This window comes from Dendrobates tinctorius, unplaced genomic scaffold (assembly GCF_039654945.1).
Source record: "Dendrobates tinctorius isolate UK_male_01 unplaced genomic scaffold, ASM3965494v1 ptg000250l, whole genome shotgun sequence".
In the NCBI taxonomy this organism is placed as follows: domain Eukaryota; kingdom Metazoa; phylum Chordata; class Amphibia; order Anura; family Dendrobatidae; genus Dendrobates; species Dendrobates tinctorius.
This window is the reverse complement of record NW_027361917.1, coordinates 62,126,692-62,149,834: the sequence shown is the minus strand read 5'-3', so window position 1 is coordinate 62,149,834 and position 23,143 is coordinate 62,126,692. Positions and strand designations below refer to the sequence as shown.

Below are 23,143 nucleotides of genomic sequence, written 5' to 3'. Positions count from 1 at the left end.
ATTATGTCAGAAACCTGTCACTATAATATTAACAGACTTTATGCCCTGCGCCAATATAAGGAGGTCATGTAGGTAGTGTATTATGTAAGTGATCAAATGATTGCATGTTCGGGTCCCCCGGAGGACTAAGAAATATTATGGAAATTACATATTGGTATCATCCCAACTAGAAACTCTGTACAGTAAAGCTAGTGAATCGCGCACAGTAAACAATGTTTTAAGAAAATAAATATGAAATCTCTTAACAAGCTTAATATTGCTGTTTAATGCATATGTTTAAATGGGTCTTCAATAACTTGACTATTTCAATACTGATCATTTCTTCTAATAGGTCATCAATACGAGATCATTGGGGGTCTGACAACCTGTTAGCAAATTTTAAGTGTGTGTAGTCAGAACTTAATGACTGTGTACGCTGTTTAGTGGCTTCCCGGGTTTCCATAGCCCAGCTCTAATTCACTTCAATAGGAGCTGAGCTGTAGTTCTTCAGTGTACATAGCTTACTGTCCTGTTCCGCACTCTGTGCACCCTGCTGGCACGGGCAGGTGTCTGACTTGCACTGATCTGATGTTTATGACCCACCCAAAGGATAGATCAATATCTAAGTAGTGGAAAACATAATTTGGCTCGGATATAATAACTGCTATGCAAAATATTTTTTCCCAGACTGCCAATGTGTTTAGCTTCCCAAATATAAAAGTCACAAGTCTCAGACCCGTGGGACGTTTACGGCCCTCAATGACTTTTTATGTGGTCCTCAGGCTGATTCCTGGGGACCGCAGTACTTTAGAAGTCAGCTTTTGATGACCACCAGACCATTAGTTTCCTCTCTAAGCACGGAGCATTCACTACTGAAGGCTGAGGTGCAGGCAGTGAAAGTGTACTTTGTGAGCAAGAATTAGTATGGCCCCGAATGGTATAAATATCCAAAGGGCCTTTGGAAGAAAAAAGAAACTAATCCCCACCCCTTGTGTATAGAACTAACCGTGCTGCTAGCGTCACAATAGTACCTTTTTTTTTTTTTTTTTTTTTTTTTTTTTTATGCAGCCCGCTGGAGCCTCGTAGGTTTAGCTATACACTTATGTATGCATTTTTACGCTTTTTGATTAGTTTGCCTTTAACATGACTTTCTATACCTAGGTAATTATTGCTGCAGAGTTACTGAAGAATGCTGATGAGCTTGTGAAACAGAAAATTCACCCCACATCCGTTATTGGAGGCTATCGTCTGGCCTGCAAGTGCGTAGCATTATTTATTGTTCTCGTTTATACAGCGCCATTAATTCCACATCGCTTTACAGACATTATCATCACTGTCCCCGTTGGGGCTCATAATATAAATTCCCTATCATTATGTCTTTTGCGTGTGGTAGGAAAGCGGAGAACATGGAGGAAACTCACGCAAACACGGAGAGAACATACACACTCCTTGCAGATCTAGTCCCTGGTGGTAGATGCCCCCGCCCACCCCAGGCTCTTTATTTGCAATTGGTATAGACAGTGAGCTGCTTATCAGAAGAGAGTGTGGAGTCATACCAGGAGGTTTAAGCTCCTGGAGCTAAGGGCCCCGTCACACATAGTGACGCACCAGCAATCCCGACAACGATATGACCTTGTCAGGATCGCTGGTGTGTCGCTACATGATCGCTGGTGAGCTGCCAAACAGGCAGCTTCACCAGCGATGAGCACCAGCGACACACGGGTAACAAGCGACGCATGTCGCTTAGTTACCCACTGTGTACCTTAGTTACCAGCGCGCTGGTACAGGGAGCTGATAACCAAGGTACATATCGGATTTCTAAGTGGCGCTCGCCGCTTAGAAACGCGGTGTGTACCTTGGTTGCCAGCTCGCTAATCGCTGGTCTCCCGCCTGTCACACGCAGCGATGCGTGCTGGCCAGCGGGAGACCAGCGATCAAAAAAAATGTCCTGGCCATTCCAGGACGATCAGTGATACCCGGCAGGGGGGCCGGTCGCTGGTAAGTCTCTCACAGCGATCTCGCTGGTGAGATCGCTGTTGCGTCACAAAACTTGTGACTCCGCAGCGATCTCGCTAGCGAGATCGTTGTGTGTGACACGCTTAAGGGTACTGTGACACTAAGCGACACACCAGCGATCCCGACAACGATACGACCTGTAAAGATCGCTGGTGCGTCGCTAAGAGGTCGCTAGTAAGCTGTCAAACAGTCAAATTTACCCAACAGCGCAGCAGCGATCTCGGCGAGATCGCTGGTGCGTCACTTAGTGTCACACAACAGCGGTTCTGACGACTCCCGCCTGCGTCCATGATTTCTGAGTCGCTAACGAGGTCGCTCGTCAGTGTCAAACACAGCGATGCATGCTGGTCAGCGGGACACCAGCGGTCAAAAAATGTCCCAGGACATTCGAGCATGATCAGCGACATCGCACGGGGGCCTGGTCGCTGCTAAGTGTCACATGTAACAAGATCGCTGGCGAGGTCATGTTGCGTCACAAAATCTGTGACGCACCAGCGATCTCGTTTTGTTTTAGGGGTGCTTCACACTATCACTGAAAATAAACCACAAAGCTTGATAAGAGAGGCATTGTTGTAATCTGTGTTTTAACCCTTACAGCATGCTATATTCAGCTTGCATTGCAAAAACTTCATTTAAAAGGGAACCTGTCAGTATGATGAAGGTAACTAACCAGGGGCATGTCGTTGTATTATATGGTAATGCTGTTCTAAACTTTTTTGCTTCTAAATTACTAGTATAGTATTGGTGTTATGGAGAGTTACTTTTAAAAATGCTGCGCTTCACTCCTTTCCGTCTAGTGGAGCACTGCCTAGTAACACACTAGGGACCGCCTGTTGGATCCTTACTGCTCACCTCAATGACATATCACAGGGTTTCTTTGGAGCACAAAGATGGCCCCATTGTTGCCATGACCACACATCTGCAGTTGCTGAATTGAGGGGTGTTGTTAAATTCTTTTGTTCCAGTTGCCTGCAGCATCTAAGTGGTTAAATTGCCACAGTCCTCTAACTCCAACCTTGGCAGAGATGAATATACCCTATATAATGTAGATAAAACACATATTGTTTGACCCGACGAGCGACCTTGTTGGCGACGCAGAACTCGGGGACGCAGGCTGAAATCCTTCAGAAAAGCTGCTGTGTGGCAAGGTACCAACGACCGCCGAGGATCGTTGCTGCGTCGCTGAAGAGATCTGCCTGTTTGGCAGCTTACTAGCGACCATTTAGCGACACACCAGCGAAACTTACCAGGTCGTATCGTTGTCGGGATCACTCGTGCGTCGCTAAGTGAAACGGGACCCTAAGGCTAGGTTTACATAACGTTTTAGCAGCCCGTTCAACGCATAGCGATCGCGTTATGCTATACCCGCTAGCGCAGATGATTCATCTGCGCTAGCGGTGACTGAGCCCCAGACGCTGCAGCCTGTGTCCGAGGCTCCGTCAGCGAATGACGGCACATCGCGAACGCGTGCCGCTTTACGGCATGCATCGCGATGCGCCCGTCAATGGCGGCGTTAATGGACTGCCTTAAACGCAGTGTGACCCCGGCCTTAAGGCCCTTTTACATTTAGCGATGCACCAGCGATCCCGACCACGATATGACGCGGGCAGGATCGCTGGTGCATCGCTAAATGATCGCTAGTGAACTGCCACACAGGCAAGTCTCACAGCGATGCCGCAGCGATACAGCGGACGATACTTACCTTTCAGACACGGTGCGGCGATCCTGACGTCTTCCCGCCCGCATCCACGTGTCGCTCGTCGGCGCCAGCAGGAAGCGCCCGACGAGAAATGGAGCCGGCCGATCTCGCGCGATCAGCGATGGACAACGGGGGAGCCGGTCGGAGGCAAGTATCACACATAACGATATCGCTAGCAATATTGCTAGCGATATTGCTATGTGTAAAACCCCCTTTAGTATTGCACTATCCCCTTTTTATCTTGTTTCAGGTGTGATTTTCTAATTGCCACAGAAGAATTTAAACTAGCATCACATGCTTGAAACAAAGTTGTTTACCCACAATTTTGGAAAGGTGCCAACATTTTGTCCAGCCCATTTTTGGGGTTGTGTGTGAAGTGATATTCAATTTGCCTTTTTTCTGGTGGGTTTTGTTTTGTTCCAATACACAAAGGAAATAAACAAGTGTATAACTAAACGTGTAATTTCAATAATTTTCTGGGACAATTTCAAAGGTGACAGCACTTTCAGCCATGACTGTGTGTCTGTATATATGTGCAGGGGTCCCTCAGCCTACCTTCCCATATGCGTGTCTATGAACGTCTTAATTATATACAACCAATGTGTTACAATTCTTGCTCGTTTTAGAAATGTATTTATTTTTTTCTTTCTCTTGTAGAGAAGCTGTTAGATACATCAATGAAAACCTCACAATTCACACGGATGAGCTCGGGAAGGACTGTCTTCTTAATGCCGCTAAGACTTCTATGTCTTCTAAAATTATTGGAGTGTATCCTTTGCCATGTTTTCAGGGTACAATCACAGACAATGCTGGCACTATGGCAGTCATTCTGAGCAGCTGATTATAGTCAGATAATTCTTTCTGACAAGTGATTTAGCCACTTGGTCATCTATAGGAAGTTATCGTCGTCAGTTGACATTGCTGCATGCTTTAGGATTTCAGCTCCTATAATACAATCATTGCCCGATCAGTATTTTTTTCCTTGATAGTTTGCTCAGTGATAGCGATTTCTTTGCTTCTATGGTTGTCGATGCTGCAATTGCTGTGAAATATGTGGATCCAAAGGGTCAAGCCCGTTACCCAATTAACTCCATTAATGTGCTTAAAGCTCATGGTCGGAGCCAGAAAGAGAGCATTCTTGTTAATGGGTATGCACTGAACTGCACTGTGGGCTCACAAGGTGACTAACTCGTTTTCATGCATCATATGTTTAGTGGAGATGTGTGGACTCTGGATGGAGAAATGCTGTTGGTGTTTTGCATTGCAATCCTGTCCTTAAGTGGGCTGACACTGTCATATTTCTTTTGTTAGTATTGCCCCGCAGTTCACGGACTGGCATGGCACCTTTCCTGACTAGACCTTGACAGCATGATGTATTTCTATGCAGCTGTCATGCTCGGGTCAGGAGAGCAGACGGTCACTGCGAGAATTCAAATGCAGTCCCCACATGAGAAATCCTGCCTTCTGTCTGTCCCCTAACATGGACGCTCATGGAGGGGTATGTGGCCCAACTGAAAAACAAAAAAAACCAATGCAGATATGCTAATTTCCAATACGCAGTGGTTTTCATCAGGTGCTGCTGATGGTTGTCAGGTCACATGCCCCTCCGTCAGTGGCAGTGTTCCGTAAAGGATGAATGAAATAAGTTTGCACCGAAGATCATCTTTCAGGGTAAGAATTAGGATCTAATATGATTAAGTGGCACATTTGTTTATTTTGCCAAATGTACTGGACATTGTCACATATAAATGCTTCCATTGCTATTCGACATAAATATCTTCTTATGCCTTCTAGTCGGTGTAATTTCCAAACAGTTGTTGTAGTAGAGGCTTGGTTACACTTTTACACATTAATATTCATTTTATTTATATTGTGCCAGTATGTTCCCCAGCAGTATAAATTAAGCGCTTACATGTCCAGACAATAAAGATGTTCAACAGTTATAGTAGGAGTGAGCTGCTCGCAAGCTTGCATTCTCCAAGGAAATGTAAGGGGGGAGGTACTCAATATTCTAAAAGAGCTTGTCATGTATGGTGCAGTCATCATTATAAATACACACAAGCAAAAACAGCGATGTGCACGGTCGTAGCACCTTAGACACAGATTGCACAGTGAAGAAGTCGGGGCACTGCAGGTGTATCTTTCCAGACTCTCGGGTGCTTACTCAGACAATAACCAGCACTAATAGTCCATGAGCAAAGAAAGGAGGGTGGCACTCAACGGTCCATGAAATCAACATTAATTTCAAACTTAAAACATCCTCGGCAGGACAGTGGGAAGCGGAGTGTGAGGATAACGGCTGTTTCACGCATTTGCGCTTCTACGGGTCAAGCAGTCATCCTCACAATCCGCTTCCCAATGTCCTGCCGAAGATGTTTTAAAGTTTGAAGTAAACATTGGATTTTATGAATCGGTGAGTGCCATCCTCCTTTCTTTGCTCATGAATCATTATAATAAATATGGGTTATGACCTAAAGCTGCATGATCCTGTAATCAGCCAATATCCAGGTACTGTTACCAAGTAAAATGGGTGCATGGAGGATGTGGAAACAGATGAATAAAGAGACCAGATTCTCAGGAAACTTTAGAAAGTGGGAACAGGAAAGGGGTAGATCAGTGAAGTTAACTGATTGGCCTGTCTAAAAAGATGTGTTTTTAAAGCAAGGGCTAGGTATTTATCTGATTGCCTGGTGTAGTGCATTCCAAAAAAAAATGTAAATGGGAGGTTCATATTGTGGAGGATGTTAATCTTGGATCAGTTGGAGAACGGAGAGCAGATGTGTGTAGATGTATGGTGGTGCAGAATTGTGGAGATCTTTGTGGTTGTGAGAACTTTTTACTGTAGCTGATGGGTAACCAGTGCAATGACTGGCACAAGGTGGTGGTGATATCGGTGTAGCGACTGGACAGAAATGACCCAGGCTGTCTTGTTTAGATTGGGTTAGAAAGTATTATTATTATTATTTATTGTTATAGCGCCATTTATTCCATGGCGCTTTACATGTGAGGGGGGTATACATAAAAACAAGTACAATAATCTTAAACAATACAAGTCATAACTGGTACAGGAGGAGAGATGACCCTGCCCACGAGGGCTCACAATCTTCAAGGGATGGGTGATAATACAGTAGGCGAGGGTAGAGCTGGTCGTGCAGCGGTTTGGTCGATCGGTGGTTACTGCAGGTTATAGGCTTGTCGGAAGAGGTGGGTCTTCAGGCTCTTTTTGAAGGTTTCGATGGTAGGTGAGAGTCTGATATGTTGTGGTAGAGAGTTCCAGAGTAGGGGTGATGCGCGAGAGAAATCTAGAGGGGATGCGCGAGAGAAAGTAGAGGGGATATGGGGTGGTGCAGTTGTGGTGGAGTTGCAGTAGCATGTTTGAAAACATGGTTGGGTCAAGTATAAACACTGTTTAAATGGATGAAACCATCTGACCAGCTCCTTTTAAAGAGAACTTGTCAAGATGAAAGTATAGTCAGATCTGCAGGCACCATGAGAAGCTGAGCAGACTGATATATTTTGTGAGAAAAGATTAAGTATGACTTTTCATCATCATTTTCGTGGATTTTGGGTCCAGTGGGCTGTGCTATCTGCGACTGGCAGCTATAACTGATGAACACATCGGTTATACAGATTCTTTTCTCACATAACTGTGTATTTCAATCTACTTTCTCCCCCCTTCCCCGCTCTGTAACATTTACCTGCAGATTGGACTTCAATTACACAGTGACAGATTTTCTTTTAGGATCCCTGTCTGGATCTTGACATGTAATGTACTGATATTTGACCTGTGCTGTTTCTGGAGATGTCTTTACAGAACTTTATAGCTTTGAATTTTGAAACCGAGGTTAATAACACTGCTACTTGGCTGAATATGACAATGTGGTTTTAGCCTGAAAAAACTTGTTTCTCTGATTCAAGGAATGAATAAGAGGATCACTAACGCAAAGATTGCTTGCCTGGACTTCAGTCTGCAGAAAACTAAAATGAAGCTTGGAGTACAAGTGATTATTTCAGACCCATCCAAGCTGGACCAGATCAGGCAGAGGTACCGTATGTATATCAGCTGCTTAAGTGCATATTTGCCTTCACTTGTGGGTTTTATTTATGCTTTGAAATCCATATTTTGAGGTAATGTACATCTTCAATATTTGCTTCCATTCATTGTTTGGGGTGTAAGCAGCTGTACCTGTAAAGTAAATTATAAAGTGAAAGTGTTTAAGATTCTCAGCTGTTCCTTTAAAAAAGACAAAATAGTTTCCCTACAGCATTGTTTAATCCAATAGTAAAATAGATCATAACATTAGTTACAATTCTAATTCCTGTTTCTCCCTACAATCCCATTCTGTGCATGCAGGCTGCATATATTGTTTCTTCCCTCCAGAAAGAAATAAGAATTAAAGTGAACCTGTCATCAGTTTAGGCAGATAAAAGCCATCACATTTCAGGGCTGATATACAGCATTTTGTAATGCTGTATATCTGCCCCCAACCCAACCTGGAAGAGCTGAAAAATAACTTTTATTATACTCTCCTGTGGGGCGGTCCGGTCTGAGACGTGTCGCTGGTCCAGCACCTCCCATCTTCATGCGATCTGCCCTCCTGCTTGCTTCGTGTGGGTGACGTGTCCCTGCGTCATCCACACAGTCTGCTCGGCATGGTGCTCCTGCGCAGGCGGCGTATTTCTCTGCCCTGTTGAGGGCAGAGCAAAGTACTGCAGTTTGCAGGCACTGGGCCTCTGTGACCTTTCCCAGCGCTTGTGCACTGCAGTACTTTGCTCTGCCCTCAACAGGGCAGAGAAGTACGCCTGTGCAGGAGAGTGACACGAAGCAAGCAGGAGGATGGCAATCGTATGAAGTTGGGAGGCGCTGGACCAGGACCAGTGACACCCCTCGGACCGGACCGCCCACAGTTGAGTATAAATTTTCTACTCTTACAGATTGGGTTGGGGGCCAATATACAGCATTATAGAATGCTGTATATCAGCTCTGAAAGGTGACGTCCGTAACTTATATGGGCCAAAACTGATGACAGGTTCCCTTTAAACCCTTTCCGACGTCAGGCGTAATGGTACACCGACGTTGGACTCCCTCCCTTTGATGTGGACTCCGGCGGTGAGCCCATATCTTTCCTGGAACATGTCTGCTGTTTTGAACAGCTGACATGTGTCCGGAATCGTGAACCACCCATGGCTATTAACCTGTTAAATGCCGCTGTCAAACACGTATAGCGGCATTTATCGCGCGCTTCCAGCCATCTGGCCAGAAATCCACTCATCAGTGATCGCGGGTCACCGGTTCGTAGACATGACAACCGGCTTGCTGTGAGCATCATCCGGCAGCCGGCGCTCATAGCAAGTGAGTAATTCTACTACATAGAGGTGATGTTATCATCGCCTGTATGTATCAGAGCCAATTGAGTTGTGGCAGCTTTTAGGCTCCCATGGAGACTATTGAAGCATACCAAAAGTTAAAATAAAAAGAAAAACCTTTTAAAAAAAAAAATTGTTTTGCGTCTTAATTTTTTTTTTTTTTTGCTCCCTTTCTTCCCAGAGCCGTAACTTTTTATTTTTCAGTCAATATGGCCATGTGTGGGCTTGTTTTTTCCTGAACGAGTTGTACTTTTGAACGACACCATTGATTTTACCATGGTGTGTACTGGAAAAAAATTCCAAGTGCGGTGAAATTTCAAAATCAAGTGCAATCAGTTTTTTTTTTTAGTTTTTTTTTTTATTTTCTCACCATGTTCGTTAAATTCCGCTGTCAGTTTGTCAGCGTCATTTAACGGGTTAATAGGCACGGGTGGACCGCGGCTGTTCAGGCACATGTCAGCTGTTCAAAGTGCCGGAGCCCACATCAAAAAAAGGGAGTCCGACATCAGCGTTCTATTACGCCTGATGTCGGAAAGGGGTTATTGGTACATGAGACTTTGTCGTGTGTAAGTAGCTTTAATAGGCCTATTTTATCTTCAAAATAAAAAATACTATAAAAGTGGAAAACATTTTTAATGTTTTTGTTCTAGGGAATCTGATATTACCAAAGAGCGTATCCAGAAAATTTTGGCAACTGGGGCTAATGTCATCCTCACTACTGGTGGAATTGATGACATGTGTCTCAAGTATTTTGTTGATGCGGGTGCAATGGCTGTACGAAGAGTACTGAAAAAGGATTTGAAACGCATTGCTAAAGCTACTGGCGGTGAGTGATTTCTCTTATCATTTTCTCGTTTTAACTAAAGCCAGCCATAGCATATACTGAATTAACATGTTAGTGAAAGAATGGATCTTGGGTTTTATCAAGTAACTTTAATTGCTATTTTTCATGCTTCCTGTTCTGACTCTTGTATACTTCCAATCAACAGCTATTGTCTGTTCAACTCTTGCAAATCTCGAGGGCGAAGAAAGCTTTGAGGCATCCATGTTGGGACAAGCTGAAGAGGTTGTTCAAGAGAGAGTATGTGACGATGAGCTGATTCTTGTTAAAAAGTAAGTGTTCTTTAAATTGATGTAAGATTCATTCCCATTTCTTTGTTGCCATGCTAAGCATAGTTACAAGGCTTTTTGGTGATAGTGGGTTTTTTTTTTTTGTTTGTTTTTTTTATTGCAGAGGAGAATTTGAACATTGTTCTGTATAAATAAATCTGAGTAAAGGCTTAGCTTGTTCAGGTTCGTTAATCTATAATGTGGAGACTGTATAATCTTAAAATCATTGCAGAACTAGTGTACTGGGTATATTTTCTATACTTGCATCAAGACTCAATCCGCTTTTGGGGAAACCTGAAGATATAACTAAGGTATAGTAGTGCCCTTTCATTTGTTCATAAAATATATTGTATAATTCTTACAGTACAAAGGCTCGAACATGTGCGTCCATCATTCTTCGCGGTGCCAACGACTTCATGTGTGATGAGATGGAGCGATCTGTCCATGATGCCCTTTGTGTAGTGAAGAGAGTTTTAGAATCAAAATCTGTTGTGCCGGGAGGAGGCGCTGTGGAAGCTGCACTTTCCATTTATCTTGAGAACTATGCTACTAGCATGGTAAGGATATAGCTTTATAGAAAACAAATTAGTTTTTATTTTAGCTTGTTTTTAACCTCTTTTTGACTTAGATATATCATAGGTCGCCTCCCCCCTCTTTGGTGCCCAAACCTTTTTCGGGCACATGACAGATGATCTGATCAGCTGTCATGTGACCCGAACAGTCATGGGTGGCTGGCACTCGTAGCAGATGAGCATTTTTGCTACGCGTAGCATTTCATCTCATTAAAATTAAAACAAAGAAAAAAATATGCGTGTGGTATCGCCGTGCTCAAACACCCGATTTAAAAATAATCCTATAAATTAAAACAAAATTATTATTTTATTTTTTTTTGTTCATCTCAACATTGAGATAAAACAAATAACAGGCTATAAACATCATATCTATCTCAAAATGGTATCCATAAAAACGTCGAGTCGACTTGCGAAAAAATAAGCCCTTTCTCAGCCCCAGATTACAAAAAGTGGGAATGACCTGGAGAATCATAATGTCAGATCAGTTTTAGCATGTAGTGAACATAAGAAACAAACGGAAAGCCAGTATAGAATTGCACTTTTTCTGCAGTTTCACCACAATACACTATCTGGTAAATTCCATGGTGTTGTTCAAAAGTACAACTCATCCCACAAAAAAACAAGCCCTCATATTGACAGAAAAGTACAAAAAAAAAGTTATGGCTCTGGGAAGAAGGGGAGCAAAATACAGAAAAACCAAAGATGGTGAAGGCAATAAAGTTAATGCTTCATTATAAACCCAATTTCAAAAGCTTAATTTTCCATGTTGAAAGTATTTTTTTTATTTTTTTATAATAATTCTTGTACAGAGAAGTCTCCATATACTTAAAAAGTAGTATTTTTGGTATATAATGTGAAATCAGTTTCTCGTAGGCTTCATTGGGGGGGGACACAGGAAACCATGGTTGTATGCTGCTGCCAATGTGGAGGATGGCACTAATACACTAAAATAAAAAGTCAGCTCCTCCTCAGCAGGAGACAACCGCCTACAGGCACCAATCTACTCCATTAGTGAGAAAGCAGTAGGAAAAGACACATAAAGAAACATAACGCACATCCAAGTGATGACAATTTGAACACTTTGTTGGAGGACACCGTAAACTATAGGAAGTCCTGAATCTGTCCCAAGGATGGGAAAGCCTTAAAATGAATAGGGCAAATCATACCTTTCTGGCCAGGCTCGCATCTGCTGAGGTGCATGTGTAAACTTTTTAAAACTTTGAGCAAGTGTGGACGGCAGACCAGGTAAGCGGCCTTGCAGAGCGGTAGAACAAAAGCCTGATGGCTAACAAGCCCAGGAGGTGTCCTCCACTAGAGTGGAGTGAGCCTTAGAGAAGCCCTCCTCCTCCCATCAAAGTTTTTTCTCCTTTTAACGTATTGCAGTCATCATATTATATAGCACTGTGTACTTAAAATTGCTCATTTTACCTTTCTACCCAGCTAGTTATTCTTTCTCCATTAGATGTATGATATCATGTGATTAAAAATTGACCAGCAGGATCCTTTTAAGCCCAATGTAGAAAAAGGTCAAATTCGTCTGCACAATTTGAGTCACTGCAAAAGTGGTAGGGGGTGGAGTCAGTCAGGTGTTGAAGAGGGGGATAATAAAGGCAGGGACAAGAGACTTCCTGTTTCTTCATAAAGTAGAGAACAGAGAATAACTGGGTAGAAAGGCAAAATGAGCAATTATAAGTACACAGTGATATATAATATGATTGCGTTATATTAAGAGAATTAAAACTTAGATGAGTGCTTCTTTATCTCCCAGCGGTGGTGTACTTTGTCCTTGTCTCTTTAGGCTTTCGAAATGGCCAAACAAATCCAGCTAGCTTAGCGTTCTCAACGAGGTCCTCCTGGAATGACAGACAGAATCTGAATGTCTAAATACCACTGTCACAAGTAATGACACATGTCCATGACTAAATACAAATTGTGTAAGGATTGCTCCTCTGGATGAAAGGACGGACAGAATGAAGGTGTACAATTTCCTTCCCAATGTAGTTTCTTTTCACAATGAGGACGAGAATAACAGATGTAAAACCACCTTGTCCAAGTGGAGGACAATCAATTGAAAGCAAGATTAGTAAAAATTATAAACACCATATTCAGACACCGGTATGGCACTCTAGATCAGTGTCTGTCTCCTACTTGACATTAAGCTAAACCTGAGTGCCTCTACCAGTAGGCGGATGCAACCTGGTGAGGAGGAGCTGACACTTTTTCTTAAAATATCTTTTGGCTGCATGGTGTAGTAAGGTATACTCATGGTTTCCTGTGTCCCTCAATGAAGCGACCGAGAAATAGATTGCAATGAAAATTAACAACTTTATATTTTATAGATATCCATTGACCACCATTAAATGTCACGGCTCAAATCCTGCCCTTCCCTTCACAATGATACTTGCTCCGATCAGAGCATGCTTTGAAAATGCTGAAGAAGTCAGTGAGTGAGAGCCAGACTACTGTTGCCCATGTCCCTGGGGTTTTGATAAGAAAGACTAAATGACTTTTTTTAACTTTAAAAAATTGGCAAAATGTAAAATGCCTGATATAAATGTTAGGTAATTTTTTTTTTTTACTTGGTCCCACCACCAGGTTTAAATTGTACAGGTTCTGAATATGAAGCCAGTGATCAGTAGATTTATTAAATATAATCACGAATTCAATATATCTGTACTCAGAGCATGCTGTGTACTTGGCAAGAAAGACAGAAAATAGTTTTCTTATCTCATAAAATTTCAAAAATACAAGCCCACATACTTGTATAGCTAAAACCATGGAAATACCGACAGCAAAAATCTGTGTAACTGTAGGCAGCAAGCTACTTAAACTACATAAGTTCAAAATTGGGCCATGAATGGGTGTCATAAAGTAAGATGCCTTCCAGTGATGCCACTTTCTGCCGGTCTGTTTCCTGTTGTACTGACATTCCTGATTACCTACCTGACCACTGCAGCCCATCACAGTCATGTGAGGCCAGTGATTTGGGAGCCAATGGAGCACAGTAAGTACTGTTGGGGTGTGCCGGAACTGAAATGCAGAGTATTTCAGGGACTATGTCTTTCATACGCCTGAACCCCTCTACTACCTACTAGTCACGAGCGAGCTTGGGTGAGCATTGGGATGTTGGGGGGGATACTCATCGTGTATCATAGGAGCTCGAGCGCCACACTCAAGGCCCCACATGTTGCATGGCTGTTAGCCAAAAACCATGCAGGGAATGGCTACCATACACAAGCAATCCCCACATGTTTATTGACTGTTGAAACATGCCATGTGGGACTCAAGCGTGGCTCTCAAGTACCCACAATACTCGATGCGTACCAGTTCACCCCAATTCTCACTCAAGTGGCGTGCCCGCTCGCCCATCAGTAAAGTACTCCCTGCTCCTTTGCCACACTTTTGATGAAAGTTGTTGATTTATTCTGCTTTCAGGGCTCTAGGGAACAACTAGCAATTGCAGAGTTTGCAAGAACACTTCTGGTTATTCCAAAAACCCTTGCTGTGAATGCTGCACAAGACTCTACTGACCTGGTTGCAAAGCTGCGAGCTTTCCATAATGAGGCTCAAGTCAACCCAGAGCGCAAAAATCTGAAGTGGTAAGGATCTAAACTCGTTGCTTTAATTTGTTCTGTGCATCTGTGATTTTTAATGTACCCCTAGTAAGTAAAGCTGAGACCTATCTTATCACCAGCTAAGCATGTGATTTATTTTTTCTTAAGTTGCAGGATCATAGGCACAGTTCGATGTACTTCAACTTGGGTTTCTACATGTGTGTATTCCTCAGTTTTATAGGCTTTTAGGTGTGAAATGAATTGCTGTTCAGCAGCAAAACCTGTTTTGGACAGGTTTTCCCTCCACCTGGGTCTTTGGCCCATAAGTTGTTACTATAGTAAAATATTAGCAGTAGTGTTGAGCATTCCGATACCGCAAGTATCGGGTATCGGCCGATACTTGCTGTATCGGAATTCCGATACCGACTTCCGATATTTTTTCAATATCGGAATTCGGAATCGGAAGTTCAGTTGATTGACAGCCTGACGTCATCATGATGCGCGGTGTGTGCGCATCATGATGCGCCGTCATTTCGGGCCTGCCGGGGGGCTGTGTGGACTGCCCGGGGTCTGTACCGGCCTGCCGGGGGGCTGTGCCGGCCTGCCGGTGGTCTGTGCACCCTGTGGGGGTCTGTACCGGCCTGCCGGGGGGCTGTGCCGGCCTGCCGGTGGTCTGTGCACCCTGTGGGGGTCTGTACCGGCCTGCCGGTGGTCTGTGCACCCTGTGGGGGTCTGTACCGGCCTGCCGGGGGGCTGTGCCGGCCTGCCGGGGGGCTGTGCTGATGTCCGGGGGTCTGTGCAAGCATCGTCCGATGGGACTACAAGTCCCATCTGGCGATGCCTGCTACCATGACAGTGATTGACACATTAGCCAATGATGGGACAGTAGTAGTCCCATCATCCGGCTAATGTGTTAAATGTTAAAAAAAAAAAAATACTACATACATACTACATGCTACATACATACTACATGCTACATACATACTACATATATACTACATACATACTACATACATGCTACATACATGCTACATACATGCTGCATGCTACATACATACTACATACATACTACATACATACTACATACATGCTACATACATGCTACATGCATGCTACATACATACATGCTACATACATACTACATGCATGCTACATACATACTACATGCATGCTACATACATACTACATGCATGCTACATACATACTACATGCTACATACATACCACATACATACCACATACATACTACATACATACTACATACTACATATATACTACATGCATGCTACATGCATACTACATGCATGCTACATGCATACTACATGCATACTACATGCATACTACATGTATACTACATGCATGCTACATGCATGCTACATGCATGCTACATACATACTACATGCTACATACATACCACATACATACTACATGCTACATACATACTACATACATACTACATGCATGCTACATACATACTACATGCATGCTACATACATACTACATATATACTACATGCATGCTACATACATACTACATATATACTACATGCATGCTACATACATACTACATATATACTACATGCATGCTACATACATACTACATATATACTACATGCATGCTACATACATACTACATATATACTACATGCATGCTACATACATACTACATACATACAATACATTCATACAATACATTCATACAATACATACATAGACATACAGTACATATAACATAGAGTAACATACTTACCAATACTTGTCACATTGTTCCCCGAAGCCATTGTCTTTTCCGGAATAAATATTAACATAACAAACCACAAAAATACTCACCCACGATCCGAAGCAGTCCACGAGTGTGTCCCACGACGATCTTGGGTAGAGAACTGCAGCATCAGCTGATGCTGCCGTTCTCTACGGGCTGCAGGAATCCAATGACGGAAGGTAGGTATCCTTCCGCACTGTATTCCTCCGCCACTTAAAAAAAAAAAAAAGTCCCTAGTCTCACTTTATGCCATTGCTGTGTGGGAAACCCACACAGCAATGGCATAAAGTGAGACTAGGGACTTTTTTTTTTTTTAAGTGGCGGAGGAATACAGTGCGGAAGGATACCTACCTTCCGTCATTGGATTCCTGCAGCCCGTAGAGAACGGCAGCATCAGCTGATGCTGCAGTTCTCTACCCAAGATCGTCGTGGGACACACTCGTGGACTGCTTCGGATCGTGGGTGAGTATTTTTGTGGTTTGTTATGTTAATATTTATTCCGGAAAAGACTATGGCTTCGGGGAACAATGTGACAAGTATTGGTAAGTATGTTACTCTATGTTATATGTACTGTATGTCTATGTATGTATTGTATGAATGTGTTGTATGTATGTAGTATATATGTGGTATGTATGTAGTATATATGTGGTATGTATGTAGCATGTAGTATGTATGTAGCATGCATGTAGCATGCAGTATGTATGTAGCATGCATGTAGTATATATGTAGTATGTATGTAGCATGCATGTAGTATATATGTATGAATGTATGTAGCATGTAGTATATATGTATGAATGTATGTAGCATGTAGTATGTATGTAGTATGTATGTAGCATGTAGCATGCATGTAGTATGTATGTAGTATATATGTAGTATGTATGTAGCATGCATGTAGTATGTATGTGGTATGTATGTAGCATGTATGTAGTATGTATGTAGTATATATGTAGTATGTATGTAGCATGTAGTATGTATGTAGCATGCATGTAGTATATATGTAATATATATGTAGTATGTATGTGGTATGTATGTAGCATGTATGTGGTATGTATGTAGCATGTAGTATGTATGTGGTATGTATGTAGCATGTAGTATGTATGTAGCATGCATGTAGTATATACGTAGTATGTATGTAGCATGTAGCATGCATGTAGTATGTATGTAGTATGTATGTAGCATGCATGTAGTATATATGTAGTATGTATGTAGCATGTAGTATGTATGTAGCATGCATGTAGTATATATGTAGTATGTAGCATGTAGTATGTATGTAGCATGCATGTAGCATGTACTATGTATGTAGCATGCATGTAGTATATATGTGTTATGTATGTAGCATGCATGTAGCATGCATGTAGTATGTATGTAGTATATATGTGGTATGTATGTAGCATGTAGTATGTATGTGGTATGTATGTAGCATGTAGTATGTATGTATGTAGCATGTATGTATGTAGCATGCATGTAGTATATACGTAGTATGTATGTAGCATGTAGCATGCATGTAGTATATATGTAGTATGTATGTAGCATGTAGTATGTATGTAGCATGTAGTATGTATGTAGCATGTAGTATGTATGTAGCATGTAGTATGTATGTAGCATGCATGTAGTATATATGTAGTATGTATGTAGTATGTATGTAGCATGCATGTAGTATATATGTAGTATGTAGCATGTAGTATGTATGTAGCATGCATGTAGCATGTACTATGTATGTAGCATGCATGTAGTATATATGTGTTATGTATGTAGCATGTAGCATGCATGTAGTATGTATGTAGTATATATGTGGTATGTATGTAGCATGCGGTATGTATGTAGCATGCGGTATGTATGTAGCATGCGGTATGTATGTAGCATGCAGTATGTATGTAGCATGCAGTATGTATGTAGCATGCAGTATGTATGTAGCATGCAGTATGTATGTAGCATGCAGTATGTATGTAGCATGCAGTATGTATGTAGCATGCAGTATGTATGTAGCATGTAATTTTTTTATTTTTTTTTTACATTCAACACATTAGCCGGATGATAGGACTATTACTGTCCCATCATTGGCTAATGTGTCAATCACTGTCATGGTAGCAGGCATCGCCCGATGGGACTTGTAGTCCCATCAGACGATGCCTGCACAGCCCCCCGGCAGGCCGGCACAGCCCCCCGGCAGGCCGGCACAGCCCCCCGGCAGGCCGGCACAGCCCCCCGGCAGGCCGGCACAGCCCCCCGGAGCCTGCACAGACCACCGGCAGGCCGGCACAGTCCCCCGGAGCCCCCCGGCAGGCCGGCACAGCCCCCCGGCAGGCCGGCACAGCCCCCCGGCAGGCCGGCACAGCCCCCCGGAGCCTGCACAGACCACCGGCAGGCCGGCACAGCCCCCCGGCAGGCCGGCACAGACCACCGGAGCCTGCACAGACCCCCTGGCAGGCCGGCACAGCCCCCCGAAAGGCCCGTACAGACCCCAGAGAGGCTGTACAAGGGCAGGAAAGGGTTTTTCTTATTCCGATACCGGAAGTCCCATAGACTTGAATGGGACTTTCCGGTATCGGAATCGGCGATACCGATACTTTTTTTAAAGATCGGCCGATACCATCCGATACGATACTTTGACGTATCGGACGGTATCGCTCAACTCTAATTAGCAGCGAACAGTCCCTTATTAAGTGTTAGAAGGTGGTGGAGCTCGCACACCAGACCTGCACTGCTGCATCCTATTCCGGTGGAATTAATATCCAGCATGGGCATAACATTAGTGCTGCGGTCACTGATCTGATGCAGCCTTCACATTTTCTGAGCGTGAGTTTCATCGCTGCATATTTTGTTGCAGATATTTCGACAGTTGAAATTTGGTTCATATGAATGGGAAACTTGCAGAACTTTCCTCAACAAAATCCAGTGTGTGAATTCACCCTAAAGATAGTCACACAAGTATTGATGTGGTGTTGATATTGCAGATTTTCTGCACTTATTAGTTAAATTAGAGGCAATGAGATTTCTAGAAGTCTCATCCACATTGCTAGAACTGAAAGACGCTGCATGTTTTGTGCAGAGAAAATATGCAGCATCATAATCTCACCAAAAACTCATCGTGGTAACTTGAAGGATCACACCCTGGAGGCTTTTAATCTTTTAGTATGAGCAATACAGGTAATAAAATTGTTAATCTAGTCTTGTATGCTTCATAGCTGTGGTCTAGATGTTAAGAAATGCATTTTTAATCTGTTAGGTTAATGATTGGTTCCAGGCTCCTTCTATGGGCAGTGTCTTCATCCTGCTTCTGCAATAGCGAGTCAATGTACAGAAGCAGAACGAAGACACTGCCCATAGAAAGGCAGATAAGTCACCCATAACTGGGCATGCGCAGGATTACGGCGCCTCAACTGCACGTCACAGGTCAGTGTGACGTGCATGGGAGGGTGGGTTGTTATTGTAATGAAGAGAGGAGGCAGGGATAAAAATGTCCATTGATTATAAAATGAAAAGGTATGCAGTTTTCTAATGTTCTTTGTGTACCTACTGCTCATGGTGTTCGTTTTCTGCTTGCAATCATTGAATGGAAAATCTCATTACTAGAGCTACAGATGTAACCTATGTCTGTCTGAAAATGATTTTGATTTATACAATTTGGTGTTTTTCCCAGGATCGGTCTCGACTTGCTGAACGGAAAGCCGAGGGATAGCAAGCAGGCAGGGGTCTTTGAACCCACTGTTGTCAAGACAAAAAGCCTGAAGTTTGCCACAGAAGCTGCAATTACAATCCTGCGAATTGATGATCTCATCAAATTGCATCCAGAAAGTAGAGAGGATAAAGGCAAATATCATGAGGCAGTGCAATCTGGATCAATTGAAGGCTAATGTGTCATAGAAACCTGAGCTTTCCTTTTTGTATTACTGTAATTTATAACTAGTAACTTTGTTTATCTCGCACTTCTTGGTCTTGTACCAAAAATAAATCACCCAAACACTTAATAAACGTAAAGTGTGCGTTAATTTTTCTACTTTTATTATTCAGTTGAAACTTCATTGTCATTTTCTCCGGTGGTCACTTTATGCCAGCTGAAGCCCCTTTAATTGCTTTTGCACTAGAGAGCATCTTATGCAGTGTTCACTATTGAATCCTGGGGCACATGCAATGAAAGAGTAGATCCTGAATCTGGCCAGTGCCAGCATCCAGATGTACTTTGTGGGTGGCGTCAGCTTGCTCTGCTCTTCAGTCCCACCGATAGACAGCAGACCATGCCCCCTCTTGTGGGATGCATATAGCCCATGCCAGTCACCTACATTGTGGGAAGATTAAGTGCAACATGAAGGGAAGTGGAGACCCCCTAGGCAGAAGTAATGTCACCCTTTCTGCCCTAAACGTCCCTATATAGGTTCTGCACCTATCGTCAAGCAGGAACCTAATCCCCTGCCTGACCCTTGCAATAAGCACTGCTTGGTGAAGTATAGGGTGCGCACTATTCCATCCCCACTACAATTATAGATAGCTGGGATAGACAGACAAGGGGAGAACTTATCTTGAGTGGACTCGGGTAATGCAGACATCTTCAAAAACACCAAAGAGGAAGATAGCTGACTGCTATAGCTCCAAGCCTCAACAGGGAGAAACTTAAATATCTCCAGCGATTCCCAGAAGCAGAGAGGAAGTCTATATAAACAACCAGGTCCAGTTGTGCCAATAAGAGGGGGGGGGGGGGGGGGGGAGGTTGCCACTGGGTCTAAGAGTCAGGAGGATTAAGAAGGCATCTGCAAAACCAACTGCAGAGGCCTGCAGCCAGATGCAGTGCGACTGTCTGCAGCATAAACGCGCGACAGCCCCCTCCCGTGTGATGCATCTGGCTGCTCCAACTGCTTGGGTTCTGTTATATAAATGTAAGATGAGCAGTGATGAATTTACCACTGAGGAGACATATAGCGTGTATAAACTTGCTTCTGCAAGATCTTTTCAAAACCCCTCATGAGCTGACTGCGCTCCAATGAGAAGTTCTACTATCACATTAGGGGTGAGTTAATTGTTTATCCAAATATAGCAGGATAAACTTCAAGTTGACTTTATACAGCACTCAAATGAAGTTATAAATGGCCTCTGGCAGAAAAAAGGTTCTCCACCCCTGCTTCAGACTAAAGTTCTGAGTCTACGCTAACCTTTAAATCACGGAATCCAATTATGGGTATGAGCCCATATATGTGTGGAAAAAAAAAGTTCCGAAATCAGGACCGAAAAAACGGATGAGTGACATGAGAGCGCAATGCGATTTTCACACCTAGCATCCAATTAACACTGCTCAAAAAAATAAAGGGAACACTAAAATACCACATCCTAGATGTCACTGAATTAAATATTCCAGTTATAATTCTTTATTCATTACATAGTGGAATGTGTTGAGAACAATAAAACCTAAAAATGATCAATTTAAGTCAAAATTAATATTCCATGGAGGTCTGGATTTGGAATGATGCTCAAAATCAAAGTGGAAAATCAACTTACAGGCTGATCCAACTTCAGTTGAAATGCCTCAAGGCAAGAAATTGATGCTCAGTAGTGTGCATGTGTGGCCTCCACATGCCTGTATGACCTCCTTTCAATGCCTGGGCATGGTCCTGATGAGGCAGCGGATCTTCTCCTGAGGGATCTCCCAGACCTGGATTAAAGCTACACAACTCCTGGACAGTCTCTGGTGCACAGTGGCATTGGTGGATGGAACGAGTCAAGTTGTCCCAGATGTGCTCGATTGGATTCAGGTCTGGGGAAAGGGCAGGCCAGTCCATAGCATCAATACCTTCATCATGCAGGAACTGCTGACACACTTCAGCATTGTCATGCATCAGAAGGAACCCAGTGCACCTGCATGTGGTTTCAAAATGGGTCTGAGGATCTCATCCTCGTACCTAATGCAGTCAGGGTACCTCTGGCTAGCACATTGGGGGTCTGTGGTGTCCTTCAAAGAAATGCCTCCTCACACCATTACTGACCCACTTCCAAACCAGTCATGCTGGAGGATGTTGCAGGCAGCAGAACATTCTCCACGGTGTCTCCAGACTCAGTGTTCAGTGTGAACCTGATTTCATCTGTGAAGAGCACAGGGTGTCAATGTCAAATTTGCCAAACACTGTGTTCTCTGGCAAATGCCAATTGTCCTGCACGGTGTTGGACTGTGAGCACAACCACCATCTGTGGACGTCGGGCACTCAGACCATCCTCATGGAGTCGGATTCTAACCGTTTGTGCAGACACATGCACATTTGTGTCCTGCTGGAGGTCATTTTGCAGGGCTCTGGCAGTGCTCCTCCTGTTCCTCAAACAAAGGCGGAGGTAGCCGTCCTGCTGCTGGGTTGTTGCCCTCCTATGGCCCCCTCCACGTCTCCTGGTGTACTGGCCTGTCTCCTGGTAGCGCCTCCAGCCTCTGGCCACTACGCTAACAGACACCGCAAACCACCTTGCCACAGCTCGCATTGATGTGCCATCCTGGATAAGCTGCAATACCTGAGTCTGTTGAGTTCATTCTCTGGTTCACCAGTTGTGAGTTCTCCTTCCAGACTCCCTCTGGTGGTAATAGGAGGTCAAGAGGCTGATTTGATCGGTGGAGATCTGCCACCTGAGAATGAGGATGACGATTGGATCTCAGGAGTCTCAGATTGGATTTGAGACAGCCGACGCCCTATTCAGTTGCTGGTGATTCCTTCTGGCTTGTCAGCTCTTGGTTTTCAGCTCTGTTCCAGTCATCTAAAGCTGTTTTTCTGCTAATGTTTACACTTGCTTTTGTTGGTCTATTCAGTTTTTGGTGTGTTCAGCCAGCCCCTTTTGCTGCGCGGCAATCCCCAGGATTGGGCTTTTTCTCTGACACCTGAAAATCCTATTCTGACTAATGTGGATGCATTTTTTCAAGCCTTGGGGTTGTTGTATGATGAACCTAATGCTGTTGATCAAGCTGAGAGAACCCTGTTGGCATTAAACCAGGGTCAGGATTCTGCAGAGTTATACTATCAAAAATTCTGAAAGTGGGCGGTCCTTACTACATGGAATGCATTGGCAGCTCTCTTTCGGAAGGGTTTATCAGAGACCGTAAAAGATGTTATGGTGGGATTT

The 23,143-nt window shown here is 43.4% G+C and overlaps 1 protein-coding gene across 1 annotated transcript in view; it reads left to right on the top strand.

Moving 5' to 3' along the window:
* TCP1 (t-complex 1) overlaps positions 1 to 20,046 on the top strand; it is a 29,921-nt gene extending 9,875 nt beyond the window's left edge. The window contains exons 4-12 of the mRNA XM_073557717.1: positions 1,141 to 1,238; positions 4,352 to 4,462; positions 4,693 to 4,874; positions 7,613 to 7,739; positions 9,712 to 9,887; positions 10,051 to 10,174; positions 10,536 to 10,728; positions 14,179 to 14,342; positions 19,698 to 20,046. Of these exons, the coding sequence (XP_073413818.1) occupies positions 1,141 to 1,238; positions 4,352 to 4,462; positions 4,693 to 4,874; positions 7,613 to 7,739; positions 9,712 to 9,887; positions 10,051 to 10,174; positions 10,536 to 10,728; positions 14,179 to 14,342; positions 19,698 to 19,911 (1,389 nt within the window). The 3' untranslated portion in view covers positions 19,912 to 20,046. The remainder of the gene's footprint in view (positions 1 to 1,140; positions 1,239 to 4,351; positions 4,463 to 4,692; positions 4,875 to 7,612; positions 7,740 to 9,711; positions 9,888 to 10,050; positions 10,175 to 10,535; positions 10,729 to 14,178; positions 14,343 to 19,697) is intronic.
* The last annotated feature ends 3,097 nt before the right edge of the window (positions 20,047 to 23,143 follow it).